At 32.9% G+C, this 19898-nt stretch overlaps 1 protein-coding gene across 3 annotated transcripts; it reads right to left on the reverse strand.

The window, feature by feature from the left end:
• Positions 1-56: 56 nt before the first annotated feature.
• LOC105330183 (monocarboxylate transporter 10) lies at positions 57-12336 on the reverse strand. 3 transcript variants are annotated; one of them, XM_066070666.1, is made up of 7 exons: positions 12206-12336; positions 10053-10344; positions 4827-5434; positions 2071-2437; positions 1466-1572; positions 912-993; positions 57-534 (listed from the first exon to the last, which is right to left on the reverse strand). In XM_066070666.1, the coding sequence occupies exons 2-7, from the start codon at positions 10327-10329 to the stop codon at positions 293-295; spliced, it is 1683 nt and encodes a 560-aa protein (XP_065926738.1). In that variant the 5' UTR covers positions 10330-10344; positions 12206-12336; the 3' UTR covers positions 57-292. The 3 variants fall into 3 exon arrangements, with proteins under 3 accessions (XP_065926738.1, XP_011430084.3, XP_011430083.3); XM_011431782.4 differs by lacking the exon at positions 12206-12336 and adding an exon at positions 10717-10927; XM_011431781.4 differs by lacking the exon at positions 12206-12336 and adding an exon at positions 10706-10927.
• Positions 12337-19898: the final 7562 nt, after the last annotated feature.

Raw genomic sequence — 19898 nt, forward strand, 5'->3', positions numbered from 1 at the left:
AAATATAAACACCCATGTTTTTATTTTATTTTTTTCCATCCTTTTCCTTTAAAAAGTATATTGATCACAATAGATAAAACATCCAACAACCTCACCAACACAAATATACCATTGATATCTACGTCAATCCTGAGTCATTTGGTAGACTTAAACATGCCTCGAAGTTGGTAAGTCGATATCAATTCAACATACCACAACCAACCACTGGCCTTAAAGCTGATAAAATGTCCAACAAATAGAAACAAACACCAAAAATCACGCCCTCTTTTCTTTCAGCATCAACTTTCTCCTATCAGCTGACATTTTCCTTATCCAGAAGAGAGTCTGAGTCTTTTTCTGATTGTTCATCTTCGTTGGAACTCTTGGAGGCACTTCTCAATCTGTGTTTGATGTCGTTGTTTTGTGAGTCTAGGAGCTTGCCATCTTCCTGGTCGGCAGGGTCTAGCAGTTCTACGATACGGACCACTTCTAGCTCAGAGGTAGTTCCCGGATGTCCATTGATACCATTCTGCTGATTCAGTTGGTTTAATTGCGCTAAGAAATATGAAACATATCAGGTTAGTACTGCAATTGTAGTAGATTTAATGGAGTCATTATATAACCGAATAATTTTCTGTTACTTTTTTATTAACAAATACCAAATTTCTTATCATAAAATAAGAAAACTTGTTCTTTTCAATGAAGTTAACAATGAATATACAAACTTATGAAAAAGAGGATGCAAGTAAGATTAACACGCAAATAATGCACTAAATATAACTCTTGTATTTTAATAAAATTTAATATAACTCTTGTAATCACAAATCATAGAGCTAAATGTCACAAAGGAACTCTTTATTCAGGTATGTTAAGTAATCAGTTTATGCTTGTTTCTGGGGTTTTTTTAATCAAAATAGAATGTTTGCATTTACCTGATCTGCTTGAACTAGCAAGGTGCACATCCAACATGGAGATAGACGCAAATGTCTGAGTTTCTGTTACAGCGGGATAACTCTAAAATATCAACAAAATCATGTCCTGTGAATTAACAGATCTTAATAAAACATGTGTATTTATATCAACTTTAATTCAAACAAAATAGGGAAGTTTCTTTTAAATTAGTACATGTACATCGTAACTCAATAGGTACGAAATGTAAGAATGTAATACCAATATTTTCTATCAATAAAGTTAAATTACGGGTATAAAGAAGTGAACTTCAACGCCTCTGTTTTAAGTTTTGTATATTTAGTGTTCATTTATTCTAGAGAGATGGCATGAAACGATGTAAGTCATAGATAAAAAAAAACAAACAAAAAACGTATCTGATGGTTTCTTATTCAACGGTTTCAATTATCTAAGTACAATCTAAAATAAAAATTGAACCCCGTTTTTTCATGAACCATTTTTATATAGGGTATTTGTATACTGTAGATGTAAGTATATGATTTTTGCTGTCTCTTTTGCAGCAGAAAAGACCACTGACCTGTTTGACTCGGGGAATAAAGCACATGACAATAGCACCAAGGATAGGAGGAACACCGGCGGCCACGAACGCCACTTCATAGGAATGGAGTTTGTCGTAGAGCAGTCCTAAAACAGCAATTCATTAGATCTGTAAATATCTTTTAATACCATGGTTAAGTAGTTGATTTACATAATTCACAAACAAATCAGCAATTTAGTTTTCTATTATAATTAATACTTTTATCTAGAACTCTTGTCATTTTTTGACGCTGGTTTAAGTCATAATTTAATATTTAATCTGGAAATCGTGTTCATATGAGTGTTTATTCCTAAATATGTTCTAGTTTTATTTTCAAAATGATGATATTTTTTATGTTTCATATGTACATTTCTTTGAAGATTGGATTCCTCATACGATTCCATCATTCGACTTGGATTAATTTTTTAATTTTAAATACTTATATATTTGTATTGTAACAAAGAAAAAGCATACATTGTATTGTTAAGAGATAAAAAAAATCTAAAATGCTTCTTCATGTGATGGTTTTGTTATTATTTGGGTTTAATTGGTCTTCATTTTTTTTTAATACTTTTAATTTCAACAGACAAAAACAGAAAACAAACCTGCAATTGGAGGCCCCACCGTCAAGGGCAAAGAGAATCCGCCCAGCATAAACCCAATGGCTTGGGATGCCTCCATGGGGCCTACGATGTCAAAGGCAATAGGACCTAACAAACAGACAAAAACTCCATCGCAGATCCCCAAAATCAGGCAAATAGCAATTAGTCCTTCAAAACTTGCCGAAAATGGAATGCATGCTGTTACTATGCCCATCACCACAAACGCGCATTGTTGCATGTAGACTCGGTTGACGAACTGGAAGTCCGCAATTTTTCCAAACACTAACCGTCCAACACCCGAAGTTACTTGCATGCAAGTGATGAGAATAAATGCATTCGAACCAGGAAAGACATCTTGCGAATGCTTTACCTGAATACAAAGAAATGCTTTGTTAATAGTTTTCTGGTTAGCAAAAAGAGTGGTTAACAAAACCATCTACATATTATTCAAAGCAAGATACTGTGGTTTCATTAATATTCGTTGAATACCAATTTTCGTGGATTTCGTTGTTAAGTTGATCCATGAAATTAAAAGTTCATTGAAATGCAATTTCTTTCAACATTTTGTATTGATAGGGTCATTGGCCACGAATTTACGTATCCTTGAAACTGTGATTGCCACTTTATCCACGAAATTTGATACCCTTGAATATTAACGAAACCACAGTAATTAACTCATTTAAAGATATATGTGTATCATGAAAACTTGACAACTATGTGGATATACATACATGTATGAACTTCATAGTAAAAGACTTTGAATTGATTAGAAACTTTACCATTGTGTGGAACATGGATGTGATTGTTGTAAATATTTTATCATAAAAATTTTTACATATCAATTCTATTTTTACCATCATTTGGGTGCAAATACAAAACGTATGATAGGACACACAAGTAACTGAATAATAAAATTATCTAGGCTGATGTGGGGTTTTTTCCATGAAATCAAGCTTGGTTTGTCTTTGATAGTAATTTACTGATAATATACTAATAATATACATGCTGTTAGATCATAGGACAAGTTGAGTTTATCCTTGTCTGTTAACTAGAATGGAATTTACCCTTGTAATCTTCAAGGGATTGACCGATAAAAAGTCTAATAAAAAATCGGGCAAGGACCATGACCCAAAATGTACGTTTATAAATACCAACTAAATATGCTAAATTGTTTTCGAGATAAGATTACTATAACTCAAAACATACGTTAATACCAAATGAATATACTAAATTGTTTTTTAGTTCAGTTTATCTGCAGACCAAAATATTTATATACAGGTACGGGCTTCTAAAACAGATATTCAACACAACAACTTATTTAAAATTTAGTGCAACATGACAATGACGACTACATGAATGTAGTCACGTTTATTTTATTTATTAAAAATTAACATGATACACAGAATATACAACATGACTATAAAAATATCGTGTTAATTTTTTTTAATTAACTTGATAAATAAATGAGATATACAACATGACTATGTTAGTCATGTTGAATAACATGAAACATACAGCCATAACTTTAGTCATGTTGTATATTTTAATTATTAAAATAAATTATATCAGAAAGGACTGTGAATAGCGCTTCGTTCTGCACCAATGGCACCTAACGAAATATCCTGCTATGTGACTTGTAACACTAAGAACAAAATATCATTTGTCCTTATGAGGTAAAGACAAAATAATTGTTCTAGATAAGAGCTAAAAATCTGTGGTCCAGATAAACTCTTGGCATGTAATGAACTTTGTATATTCTAGAATTTAACTCACAGCATGAAGGGTTCATCATGTATTACACCTGAACGGGTTACAGGTGGTTTACCAAACTTAACGCCAACGTATGAAAACATGGCGGGGGCGGTCTATTTGATTGATTTTTGTTTTGGGGGGTTTTTCTCTCTTTTTTTTGGGGGGGGGGGGGGGGGGGGGAGTTGTTGGTTTTGTTTGTGTGGTTTTATTTATATTTTTTTTATTATTTTTTTTTGTTCATATTTTTGGGGGGTGCTTTTTAATATTACAGTGCAAATTACTTAAGGTCATTCAGGTGTGTTCAATTACTAACAAATGTCACATAAAATTGGTTTCTAGGTCTATCATTGATACTTTCTATATATCATAAGCCATTTTACTTACACGTTGAATTAGCCGCATATTAATTTCCACAAAATTTTGACACGAGGAATTTTAAAGGGCTCGCGGTCCCGATATCTTTATTGGACAAACCTGAGCAAACTTCGATCACCTTTGTGGACCTCTAAGATAATTTTTATCATAATTTGTTTATAATTGGTTTGATAGTCAATAAATCATGTATATACCGGTATCTAACGCTGGAGGTACATGTTATCTTTATATGAATGAGGGCTCTACACATCAAGTTGACCACGTCTGAACAGAACTAATAAAAATTTTGTATTTTAACATGAATGAGAGGTTCCTCGCATCTTCAAATTTTTTCATTGTTTTTATTTAATTTTTTCTTATGAAAATGTAACGATTATTGTAAACCCGCTTCTTAAAATTATGTAATTGCAACTTCAGATTATCATTTGGTTGTCACCAAAAATCAGATAAAAAATTGCTTTGTCTGAATAAATAAAATTACATGAAAGTTAGATTTTGTCATAGTTGAACAGATACACAAAAGAAACTCCTAATAATGTTATAGTGATGTTGAAGATGAACATTTTTCTTTTGGCAAATTGCATTACAAGAAAAGTAACTTTTTCCCCCAAAAAAGGGTTAAATATACTTACTAAGTGTACAAATGGAACAAAATACCCAAACAACGACGTGGAAAGCCCCAGGAACCAGAACAGGTAGGCCCGGTTCTTAAAGAGTCCCACGTTAAGGTATTTCTTCGTCCAAGAGCAGCAGTCGTCGAAGTGTTCAACAATGCTCTCTTTGGACAAAGCCAAGTCGGGAATGTTATTTTCTCTGTGAAAAAGAGGCTTCCAAGTTAGAGTGCACACCAACAACATACAATACATTCCTCCCAGAATCAAAAACGTATACTTAATGCCGAGCGATTCCAGAATAATTGGCAGAACGATGGACAGAATGATGGTGTACATGGAACTTCCAAAGGCAACAATACCGTTCACAATGCCCATGTGCCTTTTGAAGTAGTGTCCAAGAATGACTAGAGATGGGGAGTACACGAATCCGCCGCCGATTCCCAATAATATGCCATAGGTTAGGTATAGGAGCTCCAGCTTCGTTATAAACGCACTAGATATGAGTCCCACGGCGCCTAAGGCGGCGCCGAAAAACGCCGTCGGCCTGATGCCGATTCGGTCGCTGCTTATGCTGGCGAAGATGCAGATCAAGAAGGTGATGCCAGTGCAAACCGACCCTACCCATGCTGTAAAAAAACGTGAAAAATTATTAATATTACATGTATCTTAATTTTGAAACACAAGAGACTATAAGACCTGCCATTTTGCATTATCATTCTGTATTTCAAAAGAGAAATAATCGTCTAAATTTACAATGTTATTACATGTACAAATGCATATGTACATGTAATAACAGAATGACTCTAACAATACTTTACAAGTCACGAACACTACGGTCATCAAAAAATAGTCAAAATGTTCGCAAAGTTAGATATTGTAGAATTTTTACACAAATTCTCCGAAATAAGAATTGAGAAAATGTCTTGATTTTTTTTCCATCGAATATTAAATTTTGATTAATATACATGTAAGTCGGGTTGTTTTTTTTTCTTTCATTTAAGAATACGTAGGAAAAGTTAATAAATACATGTAGTTGAACAGAAAGCAATATACATGTACGTGCCTTGTACAAATATAATTACGTTCTCTCCTGAATAGTTTATAATGCGACTTTGTAACAGGCACTTTTGGTCTTAAGGGTTACATACAGTAGTTTTGCCACTTAAGTTTATAAATTAGTGGCCTGATTAAAACTCGTGACACACTTGTTTTGGTCTCGATCGACAATAACATTGAAATTAATACTTCATCAACTTTTGTTTATTGTTCGTCCATTATAAAAAAAAAAATCTGTTTATTTATACTAAGATTACATTTTTTTTTATTTGATGAACTGCATATTACTGCCATTTTTCATGATTACATACATTGTATCAGGTCCATTGGTGTCTCGGTCGTACATTTTCATGTGTATATGCTTTTCTTGATATAATATTTATCTGCTATTCGCTGACCTGTGTAATAATCTGATTTTATTTGCTGGGCGTGTAAAATACAAATTGTTTGCTATGATGACAACTTTTTACAAAAATGTCACCACCTCCCGCTTCGAGTTGCCTAATAATGTGTATTTGTTATTGACAAATTGCGTGTAATGTGTGTGTATTGAACCTGTTAATCGCATCAAACGCTTCTCGCCTCGTGTTGACATAACACTGACATCGACATAGCTTATTTCGTCAAGGAGTTTAGATTGTCCCTAGGTTATGTGGAAGATTAGTGTCAAAGAGTGGTGGTATAAGTGGAACATGGGGGGGGGGGGGGGGGGGGGGGGGGGATTGAGGGTTGGCGCACAACAGATATGTTTTTAGATTTGATTTTTTTTCATTGATGCATTGAACTCAATATTTTGTCAATTTTCTATGATGTATTTGTATACTAACGCAGTTCACTCAATGATTTTGATTCGGGGTTAGAATTGTAATAATGTGTGAGAAGAAACTTATTAAGATTTAACCATTCACAGACACACATTTACATGCAACATGTCAGCTACATGTAACTACAGAATATATCGATCTGTGGTAGAATATATCGATCTGTGGTACATGAAGTTGACCTTGAACTCGCCACTACAACACCCCTCTCCCCCCCCCCCCCACCCCCCTCCGACCTACCATAAATGTTCATGCATGTACTCCAAAATATCCAGACAGCATTCTACTCTCAATCGAATTAATCATATCTTAATATATGAAGTTTGGTGGACACGTTAATTCACCACCCCCACCCCCCCCCCCCCCGAACCCAATCAAACTCCCGCCCATCAAACACACAAAAACGCCTACACGATCTTGGGGGTTATGGTGGGTGTGTAAAACATAATTATACTAGACTTGACTTTTTCCGTAGATGCAATATTCATTTAGTAAAAACCTTGATCAAACAGGAATTCAGGAGCGGATCCAAAAAGATAATATATATTCAGCTGCACATTTTTTTACTTTAACGGAGACCTGTATTTAAATAGGTCATCAGCACTTTGCCCAGGTGTATTTATACAGGTATGCAAAGTCAGTCTCATGATATAACAGATAACATTCAGGGTCGGGTATCCTTGGCCCCTCGTATACTGCGACTCTATAGCGACGCACTGCACAGATTTACAATAAACCATAAATTCTTGCTTAGATGGTGATGCATGGTATATCATTCTGTTCTTGACACCCTCCTGTTTTCTCACGGTCGTGAATGTATGTATACGACTTAATAATATAGCTAAGGCAGTTATCATATGTTGGGGGGAGATTCACTGGGTAGAGTTATTTTTGCAATGAGCTTGTCATAAATTACGTTAGTTCGAAAACTGAAAACAGGGTTACTGTAAATTTAATTCGATTGCTCTTAAGTGACAATGTATATCATAGAGAGGGTGATTCGAGTGGTATTTGTTGATGATGATGCATACACTGTACACGTATGTCAGCTGATTTCAGCATGTTGTAAATTAGTCACATTGTCACATGCCACGGATACAGTGCAGCTGTAACGATGGAGATTGCTTGAATTGCGCAGCTTTATTCTACAACAAAAAATACAGTCAACAAAACATGCATTCATCGCATTACAGGTCCGCTGATTGTCAATAAATGCTGCCAAAGATTGAAAATAACCATAGTTCAGTGTGTGAAACTAGGTTTATCTAAAAGTCAAATTTTTTATTATTGGCGGGAGGGGGGGGGGGGGGGGGTACCATATTTATTTTACAGGCTTAAGACTAGTGATTGATCAAAGTAAAAATTTAAGAGGGAAAATTCACTGAAATGGAAATGAGACTGGATTGCACAATCAGCAAAATACAAAAAGCTCCGGTATAAACGGGTCAAACGAGTACTACACTCTTTTATCAAACAAAACTTCAATACCGGCGCTGAACCAAACCCTAACCCCTCCCCCACCTCCTCACCTACTTAAAAGTATGAAATTGATCAGCATAAAAACAACGTGATATTTAAATAAAATTCGAACTTTTTACATTGTATGACACGAAAACGAGTCCCGGACCATTGGAGTTCAAGCGGTGAAAACGTGCACATCTATAAATTTTGCTCATTCAAAGCAATACTTTAATTTCGGGTACATACATGTATTGTATGCGCATGTGTACCGCAGTGGCCTCTAGCTTATCGGTCATTGTTCTTCGAAATTAATCAAGGTGTTTTAAATACGGTGTTAAATTCACAAGGTGAACCCATGTCCTTGTTCAATATTAGGAGACACATTGACAGTTTTTAAGTACATTTCATGCATTGTTTAAAGTGAAAATGAAATGTACTTGAAGAAAAAAGAACTACTACTCCAAAAATGAGTTACCTAAAGGGTTGCATCTGAAAATCTATCATTTTAAGAGAATAATTAGTTACTTGGTTTCACGTGCACCTGTGCTTAGTTATTGCTTTTAAATTACATATTGCATAAAAATATCATGCAGACTCGCATGTCTGTTAAATTTTGTGTTTAGCACACAAAAAAGTTATAAACTTTTACTACTTTAATAACAATTGGCATAAATTAGCAGTAAAACATCAAACCTTCATAAAAATCGGTAAACAACAAGAAAATCTGCCAAAAAAAATAGAAAGGTTGTAGATCTCTGTGGACATGAATAATTACCTTGGCACAAAAAAATCATTATTTATTCACAAACCAAACGAAACATATCCAACCTGTACCAAGATTAAAGGGTTCTAGAGCTTGTTTATCTCAAGATAAAACAAAAACGGCTTAGATTTATTAGACCAATGACTTCTATTTTTGCATATTTATAATTTTTAGGTGATCGGATTTTGAATTTGAAAGTAAATTATCCAAAATAAAACTTAAAGCTATTCAGAGATGCATGTCTGAAGTTATATAGACCTGTGTATATAACTTGGAAGATACATGAAATATACCTTATTATTCAACTAAAAGTGGAGTCATCAGCATGCAGCAATAGGATATTTTGTCATGGAAATAACAGATGCAGTCTATTTATTATGTAGAATAATTACAGCATTACCTTTCCAGTAATTTTCCACTTAGAGAACAGAGTTTGCAGAATTGAAAATTCTTAAGACAAAGTCCGCCTATGTACTGGTTTAAGCAGGATAAAGTTCAAGGACATTCACACAAAAAAATTAGATCAAGTGCTAGTCCATGTACACAAACAGAAATGTGTGTTACATGTCATTACAATAATTATTGTAATAGTGCATTACATGTAATATATTTTATTCTACATGGCAGTATATTCATTTCATAATTTCATTTATTTGTTGTGACCTTGACAATCAACATATCTTGAATAGCATCATAAAGTTAGAAAACTCTCTCTCTCTCTCTCTCTCTCTCTCTCTCTCTCTCTCTCTCTCTCTCACTCACTCACTCACTGAATCAAAAATATGCCTACTCACTAGCAAGTGAAGATGTCCATCGACAAGAACAGTCCTTAACCTTAATGAATATTGTTGTATTTATACAAAATTACTTTACAAAGAGGAAACAAAGATGATGTACCTAGTGTCATTTTTATGTAGAGGAAGTATGTGTAATTTTGATATACAATAACAAAATCAAGGAAGTTGAACGAAAACATGAACAATCATACTATGTGGACATCAGTTGTTGTAATTTACAGTATTTGTCATATTAATGTCAGTGTTTAGTTATAACTATTGACATAATTATGAACATGTACTTTTGTTATTTTGCCTTTAGAAGCCACCTTTAAAAATCCAAAGCAAAAAAATTGTTCATACTTACATGTCTTGAAAGAAATATCTGGGTCTCCGTGTGCATATTCCTTAATAAGGTACACATATATTATGCCAAACGTATTGAGGATGCTGAAAGCTGTCCCATTTGTTAAAAGCGACGTAATGCACACCACCCAGCCCCATCCCCCATCGGGAGGGACAAATTCCTCCTCCTGGGGACCTTTCCTGGCCGGTCGGCTAGTGTCTACATTACTTCCAAATCTTGGTGTGAATTCTATCTCAATCTTTGGTATGTCCACATTCTTTTTTTCATCCTTGGCCATTTTAAAGTGTTATACCTATAACAAGAAAAGAAAAAAAAAGATAATAAACAAAACACTATGCATGATTTCAAAAAAAATTTACCTCTTTTGTACAATATATTTACAAGGTACACATCTCTTTTCCATCAGGAAGTTTTTTGTTTTATTAATACATGTATAAATAAAATGTAGTGTCAAATCTAATTAACTCAATAAAAAAATTCTGCAACTGCAAAATACACACTTCATACCCATGGACTAATAGCAATAACCTAAATAACAAAAATAAGACTGACATTTAATATCCTGGTTGATGAAAAAAAAAAGTATGAAGAAAAAAAACCCATTTGAATAAAATTGAAAATACATGTGTATACATATGAACCTGTGAGCATACAGCATTAACACCTCAATGAGCTCGCAATGAAAGAGATGGCATACTTCTGAGCATGACCTGTTGTACGAGCGAACTGACGTTTTAAGTCCGTCGCTATATCCCCCTGTCTGTACAAACAGTAGAGATACTGAGTGACACTTCTGTGTCAAGTATCCATCCACACACTATATACATACTCCATCAGATAACTGAATAGTTCAAAACAAATATTCATGCAAATATCTGAGAGGTATGTGCTACATGTACAATAAGCTTTACTAATGTACATGTATTTTTTAAATGAATGCATGCAAGTGACATACATGTATATTGCTGGTACAATGTGCATGTTTTTTCCTTTCATAGGACATTTAATTGTGTGTAGGATGTACGTTTTTATATTTTTTATTAGTTCTCCTTAAAAAGTTAAAATTTGAATCATATGACTATGAGTTGTCAAACTTAAAATCATATAAAAGTAGATAATGCTTATTTATATAATGTTTTTTGGGTTTTCTGGCCCCGCCATCACCAACTTTCCCCAAGTCAATACTCAGCCTCAAATCTGGGATTTGACCTCAATGCACTTTTCTTTAAAGGATTTGAGTTGAGGAATGAGTTGAGGGATTTTTGGTGATGGTGGAGCCAGATCTTTAGGCATAAATGATAACATTGCAAGACAGAAACATACCAATAAGTTTACCATTAACAATTTTTAAATATTCAACTTACAATAAAAAATTTGCATATTGACCATATTGACAGTCTAATAACTTTTAAATAATTTAGATTTTGAAATTTAATTGCTCTATGTCAGGTATCGATCGGCAATTATTACATACATGTAATAGAAATGCATATGCATTTTGCAGCATGTTATTGCTGTCAGCCTTGCATGACTATACACCATCATTCTGTGTGTGTGCTTGAAAGGGGGGGGCTGGGGGGGGGGGGGCAGGTTAGAGGGGTAATCGAGTCATTCAGCAAATATATAAATATTAATTAATCCATCAACTAATAAACTATGTAAATTTAAGAAAATTGAATTTTTAAGCCCCCCCCCCCCCCCAGCCAGGCCCTTCAAGATCAGGATATGCAAAGTGTTAAATCAACTCACTCTTTATAAATACAACTATTCAGCCAATATATATATGTAGTCAATGAGTTGTACATGTACCATACTAGCTGTATTTTAGTTTTAGAATCTAGCAACTGTACAGTGAATTAATTATGCACATACATGGAACATGAACAATAAGTTTGAAATTTCTTTCTTCTTTTAATGGATTCATGAACAATATGACTTAGTTTAAAATTTCTTTCAAAAAATGTTGTCTCTTAATGGATTAATGTGATCATTGCAAAAAAAAAAAAAATGACACAAAACAGCTCAAAATAAATAGCAGGTTGTGTATTCTTTCCTAGCTGCAGCATCCTTAATTCATGTAATTGGAATACCCTGATTGAAAACAACAAAGAAAGCATTTTATTGTTTAAAAAATATTACTAGTTAAACCATACCTTAAAAAGTGCTGTGCATCTAATCCATTTTCTTCAGTGCTAGCGACCTAACCAGTGTTTACCTTTCATTGCATTGCAATCAGCTGTTCTCCAATGTCTATGCAAAAAAGGGGGTAATTTAAATGGACAGAGATATATTACTAAAACCGATTTGGTTTGACTTTACCGATCGCGTCGCGTTCAACTCTTTCAGCTACGTCATACATAAACAATACCCGCACCTTAACCACAATTTTTTTATTGGTGGATTCAGCTTACCGCTGATTGGCTGCTGGTTAACTAAGACTAAATTATGCACGGACAGAACAACAACATATCTGAGAATGAAAAATTCACATGGGTACTCGTGACTGTCGAAATTGGGCTATTTTCGAAAGTGTATACTTGTGATAAAACAATACATACGGTACATAACATATACAGCTGTAGCTCTATGTATAAATTTTGGGTTAGAAAATATAAAGCTACAGTGCATACAATACTTACATGTACAAAAAAACTTTACGGCAATTTGCCGCATATAAAAATAACGCTATTTTTGAAAAAAATAATAATTCTTCATTTAGTTTACTGTTAATAATTGTATTTTACTTGCCCCAAACTTTCTCCTATTAAACAACCTTCTTCCGTACTCGGAAGGCGGATCAAGAACTGTATTTTTTATGTATGTAAACAAACCATTGTTCATGTATGGAGCTGGTGATCGGCGGTTCAGAGACAGGTAAAATAAAGAAATCTGCAGTAAATGGTTTGTGGATATTTTAGTGTATATATATATATTACACCGAAAGTGATAGGGCAACAGAAGAGAAACGAATCGGACACTTGTCTAATGAAGACGCACATGCACTCTCCACTTCCGTCTCGTTCTTTCACACCATCGTTCAATTCTTTTATTGACTGTCGATTGCCGATCGAAAGGTGTAGAAATCGAGGAATTCATATCTATCACTTCGACTGGCAAGTTAGTAGGTAATACATGTGCATATTACACATTTACGGTATTTACATGAATTGAACGATTAGCACATGCAACTTCTAAATATTATATTTTTTATAACGCCGTACTCTGGACCGTAGCTTGAGTTGAGGCTATGGTTTAACGCCCGTTTACAGAGACCGAGAGAGAGAGAGAGAAAGTTTTGCACAGAATTTAAACATAGGGGATAGTCGATTTTGAATGAATAATATTGGGGGGAAATGAACTGTTCTGAGAAATCCTTCAACTCTGGCATTGCATAAGCATGTACTGATAACTCCGCCTAACTCAACCAATCATAAAGTTTTCACAACGGCGGCGTGTATAATTTATGCATGACGTAGCTGACAGAAATGATCGTGACGCTAAAGGAAAAGTCAAACCAAATCGGTTTTGATAATAAATACACCTTCATGCAATGCGGCTACGTAAAGCTATGGAGGGAATTTTACAGGCATTATTTATAGAACCTGAACTATATAGATACCTATAGGCATTCTAAATGCCACTGAAGAATAGAAATTTTCTGCTCCAATTTGTAAATTTATCTTGATGATTTCACATAATCACAGTAAATATCACTCCACGGTGTTTAATATGAAAAGGAGGAAATCGAATACCTGCTGTTTATAATGATCCTATCTTAGATCCTTTTTCAAAAGATGGTATTTAATGCAGCATATAAATTCTGTCTGATAAAAGTTTCTTAAGGGTTTTTTTGGTGGAATGCATATGATATTCATATTTAAAAAAATATATATATTTAGTCATCACCTTAATTACTCTAATATGAACAACTAATTTTATTTTTTTTAATTTTACCTTTGATAGTTTTATATTGAATTAATATATATTTAATGAATGACTGCATGGTCATTCATATTATGGGTTATCTATTTAATACAAAAAGAGGCCATGTATATCAGAAATATTATTTTTTTCAAGATTGTTCTGCTGTTTTTAGTTCATTATTTTTTCTATTAACATGATAAATCACATAAATATATATGTCTCTTTTTTTTCTTTTTCTTTTTTTTTTTCTTTTTTTTTTCTTTTTTTTTTTGGGGGGGGGGGGGTGGGGGTGGCGATCCCTTCTAGCTTATTTTCATTGTTTAGTGGTCTTGCGAAGATCTGTTTTATTTACTGCAATTTCAGCCCGCCCCCCCCCCCCACAAATTTACCCACCCATCCTCCTCCTTTTTCTTTTTTACTTAGGGTTAGTTTTTAATTGGGCTATCTCATTTTGCTATACATGTACATGTAATTATAAACTATTCTCAATAATATATCCGCTTGCATTTCCTGATTACCTAGCTAAGCATTGTCAGGGACGTATACTGTTAGTATAATACGTCTCTGGCTTTGTACAATGTCAGGGAAAAATGCATTTCCTAATAGGTTATTTAAGGACACTATTCACGGTTATGCCGCATGATCCGTTTTATTATGTAGAGCTTTAAATATATAGAAAAACTTAACCTATCGTCTGCTACACTAATTGCGTATCTACTTGTAAACAGACAAAATTGCCAACATAAATTTTCAAAATTAAAAATATCACACTCATATTCCATACAGACATACCTTAATCAGTCTAGACGGGACTCCCAAAACGGAGTTAACTCCCAAAACGGAGTCTTTGGCTCCATCATGCATTGCGGTAAAATGGCGTTTCTAATGTAAACAACGTGCGAGTAATGCCCCTTAGTTTTCAATAAATCTCTAAAATTGGCCAAAAACACGACAAAAATCAATTCTAAAATTTCAAAAACATTTCTGAACGTTTATGTGTCATATTATTGTCATATGTTCATAACCGTTTACTTGTATTATGTAAGATTAATTTTTAAAATGAAAAGTTCACCCAAAACTTCGATCACGCATAACTATAACTGTTTTGAAATAAATTTAACGCTTGGATATGTTTATTTATCATTGTTTGTTAAAAGTATAGTCTCATTTTAATATTTTTCACGCTAAATTATCCAATTATCTTGAATAATTATGTATTTATCATGGTTTCCTAACATCGCAAATGCCGCGAACGATTACCATTGTTTTGATGATAATAATCAGTTCAATTTAAAGAGTTATTGAATCTAGAGTGACAATTGTTTCATTTTCTGGGCTTTCAAACAACCAATCCTATTTTTTAAATACCAAAAAGACGTTTTTAATCATCGCTAGAGCAACCAGTTTTTGTTAGTAATTGAAGCTTTTTTCGTTTACGCACTTATCAATTTGTATGTTTGGTGATTTTAAATTGTAAAACAATACGAAAGAAGTAAAATTTAATGCAATTTACCTTTTATTAACGATTAAATTCCATTAAAAACACAAAAATATCACTTTTTAAGCATCGTCCAAACGTCTAACTTCGAAGAGAAATAACTTTCTTAAGTGCAAATAAACCCCTATTTCGTGCAAATACGATCGATAGTAAATTATATCCTGGGTCCTTTAAAACATGTTAGAAGTCTGCCAACACATGCAGCACTTTGCAAGACGATTTCTTGTTGACCCCATGTTTTCATCGAAAAATCGCCATATTTTGTACCAGTGCGCATGCGTAGACTCCCAAAACGGAGTCCAAAATGCTTGCAGAAATTCACTTCCGTTGACTCCGTTTTGGGAGTCCGTCTAGACTGTTAATGATATCAGCGAAGTCTATATATCACCAGCATGCATATATTCTGCCGATGGAGAATAAAAAAAATTCAATAAACGCCGATCAGCTGATTGGCGTATATCGTTTGTAGACAAATGTACAAAGCACAGTCACATAGATCGAATGAATGAACTTCTTCTGCGCTGTTTACGATAAATCCGATCTGAACACGTGATTTCTGTTTTTGAGCGTAAATATTTGGCCCCCAAATGATCTCTCAGCATCTATTGACCTACTTTTAGTGTCTGTTTTGGTTGCCGATGGTTGACGCAGATAAGAACCCCGATCCCGACGTATATATAATTGATCAAAGTACAGTGGAATTCAACTGCGTAGGGGTAAAAGAAGTCTTATTAGACGCAATGCAATAACAAAATTGATTTACAAGCAATATTGTCTTATCATCCCTTACTACAGGAAATAATATTAAAGTAAAACCGCGGAAAAGCCCTCCAAGATCTTGCAGGGTTACTGAAGCTAATTATGACTGAGAAATAACACCGTTAGACATCAGACCCACTCGATCCCTCTGCAAAAAAAAAAAACAAACAAACAAACAAACAAACAAAACAAAAAAACCGAACTCCTCTGATAATTTGATTATAAGTTCATATGAATAGAGAGTACCTCACCAATGATTAGCGGGATGGAACATATGACTTTATTGTACATTGTACATGTAAATGAATACTTTATCAATGTTGATTAATTTAAAGTGAAATCCTCTTTTTTTATTTTTAATCAAAGCAAGAAAAATGCAATAAGGAGTGTAATTCTATCATTCATATGCAATTCTCTTAGTTTATTTTAAACAATATTTATTTAGTAATTAACGTCATACATATTCCAATTAATAACAGTAAATACGAGATTGAAAAACAATCCAAACGGCTTATGTTGATCTCGCTCTCGTAGTTTCAGTAAGATTCATGGTTATTATTTGATTATTTATTTGATTTGTATTTTTGTAGATGATGAATTCATAAGATATGCTGTTATATGTTTTAAAATGGAATAAAGCCGCAAACATTTCGTCCAAACGTTTGAAATTCATATTCATGGGGGATTAATGGTTTTTTACCTATCTTAAAATACATAAAATATACCTCACGTTAACGTGAATTAAGAAATTTAGTATTGAAAAACTTGATTGACAATGATTATGTCGCCATTTTACCTACATGTATGTGACATACATGTAGGTAAAATGGCGACATAATCAATTTAGATGTATATAGTTAACTACTTGACGTTGTATTAAAAATAAGATCTTTACATTTTTAAAATATGCTAACAATGAATTAAACATGCCAAAACCTACAATAATTATAATGTAAATAAACGGGGGTCTGTAACACTCGTATGAATTATTTTTTGTTTTAAAAAATTAACATCATATCATGCGTCCTTTTTCTGGTGAATGATTCAGTAAAAGCAAAGTTAACATAGTCCTATGCTATGAATAATTGAAAAATTGGAGAAATTGAAATAAACCAATATTTTTGTAAGAATACGAATACATTGTATACTAGTACATGTATTTACAAAATTTAATACATGTCGTTTGAAAACTTAAAGTTGCTTGTTTAATTCTCACGGTGTATAATTATATGTGACTGTCATATACTGTTAGTGTTCAATCGTAATTTTTTTTCTTTCTTAATCCACAATTCCTTTATTTTCAATTTTTAAAAAGAGATATTTATAAACATTAAGCAATCACAGTTAATAGTAGGATGATTAATTAATTGATAGTTTAGAATTTAAAAAAAAAACAAAATTAAATGATGTAAAAGTGTGTGAAACTTGTAAAGTACGTAGACATGATTATGAAAATAAAAATCACATCAGAACATCAAATATCATTTATATCGATACAAAGAACTTCTTTAATTTATTTGTCATATGCATTCCTCCCAAAGGGGTCAGTGAGATTCCTTTTTTGTGTGTACACGTACATATTGTGGGGATGACGCGATATCAGAAAGTTACCGACTCCTGTGATTCATATTTAGATCGGATTCAGGAAATTAAAGAAGCAGTTGTCTCGCTTGGAGTGAGTAAACATGCGTGAATCTGTACATGTACATATGCTACATCATAAATTATATATATATATATATATATATATATATATATATATATATATATATATATATATATATATATATATATATATATATATATAATGTCATAGTAGTGTTCATTCCATAGGCGGATCCAGCAATTTCGAAAAGGGGGGGGTTCCAATTGATGAAAATCAATACGTGCAAAATTCATTACTTGTCAATAAACAAGGACTTTTTGAAAGTTTTCCGTGCGTAAATTTAATAAACATTTATCTAGTCACTATCTATCTTACATCTATTTCAACATCAGAGTGCACTGCATTATTGAGCTTTTTGCTGTTTTGGTTTAGGTAAAGAAGATTTGCATAAGTTCTAGCCTTAAAAAAACCCCAAGTATCCAGCAATAAGAACGTGCGTCTATGCTTAATAGAAAAGAAACACTAAGAAACAAAAAAATAATTCGGACTAATTACGACAAGTTATTATAAAAATGGATTATTTTGGTAATTTTTTATGTCTTTGATGTTTACAGGTCTTAAATAAAGGTCTAAATGATCGGATATGACAAAAGATCTGCTGAATATACGATACATGTGTAATACAATGGTACAAGCAATTGTCGTCTCAGGGAACTTCTGTGATGGGTGCGCTACATGATCCGGTAGTAGTACAGATGCGATCATACATGTATTTGGGAAAGTTTTGAAAAGTTCTGCATTTTCATAATGGTTTACATATAACCCTTTTACACGGTAGTTTTGTAACAGAATTCCCGATTGTTGGAAACAAAAAAAAAGGGGGAAAAAAGGCTTTTTTGTGTCTCATGATGATGTGGGTAGCTAGTATTCCAGAAAAATACCATAACCCACGTGTTTATTCGGTGTAGTAAACACCGGATACTGAAGGAGAGTACTTTATTTCGATAAAAAAAATCGATAGGGTTTTTTTCATATAGGAACAAAATTACGGTCGTTGTACGAAATTCTTTAAATGAGCAATTTTATGGGCATTTATTTGAGATTATTAGAGTATTTATATTCCCCCTTTGGATCCGCCAATGCATTCCTCCCATGCCTATTAATATACGTGTATAAATTACATGTGAATACTGAAACTAGTTAAAATATGGTTACACTGCAAAAAAAAAAGGTGGGGGTGAAAAAGTTAAAGGTTGTATCGAAAGGTTGCCATTCTTGATATGAATAAAATTTAGTAAATATTTTGTTGATATTTTATGGGAAATTGTCCACTGATCGATTTTGTTATTTACGAAAAGAAGGATTATCAGGCAACACAATGTTACTATGAAAATTTATGCATCATTCAAAAAATACTATACGAAGATTTTTTTTTTACTTTTTGGGAGTCTTTATATAAGCAACAGTGAAGGAATTATAAGTTTTGATTGACCAGTGTGCGAAAGTTAATATCATGATTGGTGTGTGAAGCTAATATTGGCCTTCCTTGTCAACTAATTATAATTTCTTTTTATATATGTACATCATTAACATGAATAACAGCCATTCAAAATTATTAAAATTCTCTTAATTCATATTTTGTACAAATCGACGCTTTAAAATTTTTAAACTTAATTTTCCTATTGCTTAGTCATTACAACGGGTAAAACTTTTTTTCATTAAAAGAAAAGCTTTATGTATTTGAGTTTGAATCCAATTAAGAAATATATTTTTTAAATATTTTCTAAAGTTCATATTTATATATATATATATATATATATATATATATATATATATATATATATATATATATATATATATATATATATATATATATATATATATATATATATATATATATAAAGTCGGCCGTCTTAATTAAATGTAATTTGTCTCTCATTCTCATTAAAAAAAATTATCACATTGGCTACAGTGACTCTCAGTTGTGATAAACAATGAATTTCCGAAAACAAAAAATGCGTAAGTACAATGCAATTATATTATTAAAACACAAAATATG

This window comes from Magallana gigas, chromosome 9, assembly GCF_963853765.1.
Source record: "Magallana gigas chromosome 9, xbMagGiga1.1, whole genome shotgun sequence".
Classification (NCBI taxonomy): domain Eukaryota; kingdom Metazoa; phylum Mollusca; class Bivalvia; order Ostreida; family Ostreidae; genus Magallana; species Magallana gigas.

Coding starts and splice junctions, on each gene's coding strand:
- LOC105330183 (XM_066070666.1), bottom strand. CDS start 10,329: ATGGCCAAGGATGAAAAAAAGAATGTGGACATACCAAAGATTGAGATA. Junction 2,438..4,826: donor TTGTTCCATTTGTACACTTA/GTAAGTATATTT, acceptor CTTTGTATTCAG/GTAAAGCATTCGCAAGATGT. Junction 1,573..2,070: donor GGTGGGGCCTCCAATTGCAG/GTTTGTTTTCTG, acceptor TTGCTGTTTTAG/GACTGCTCTACGACAAACTC.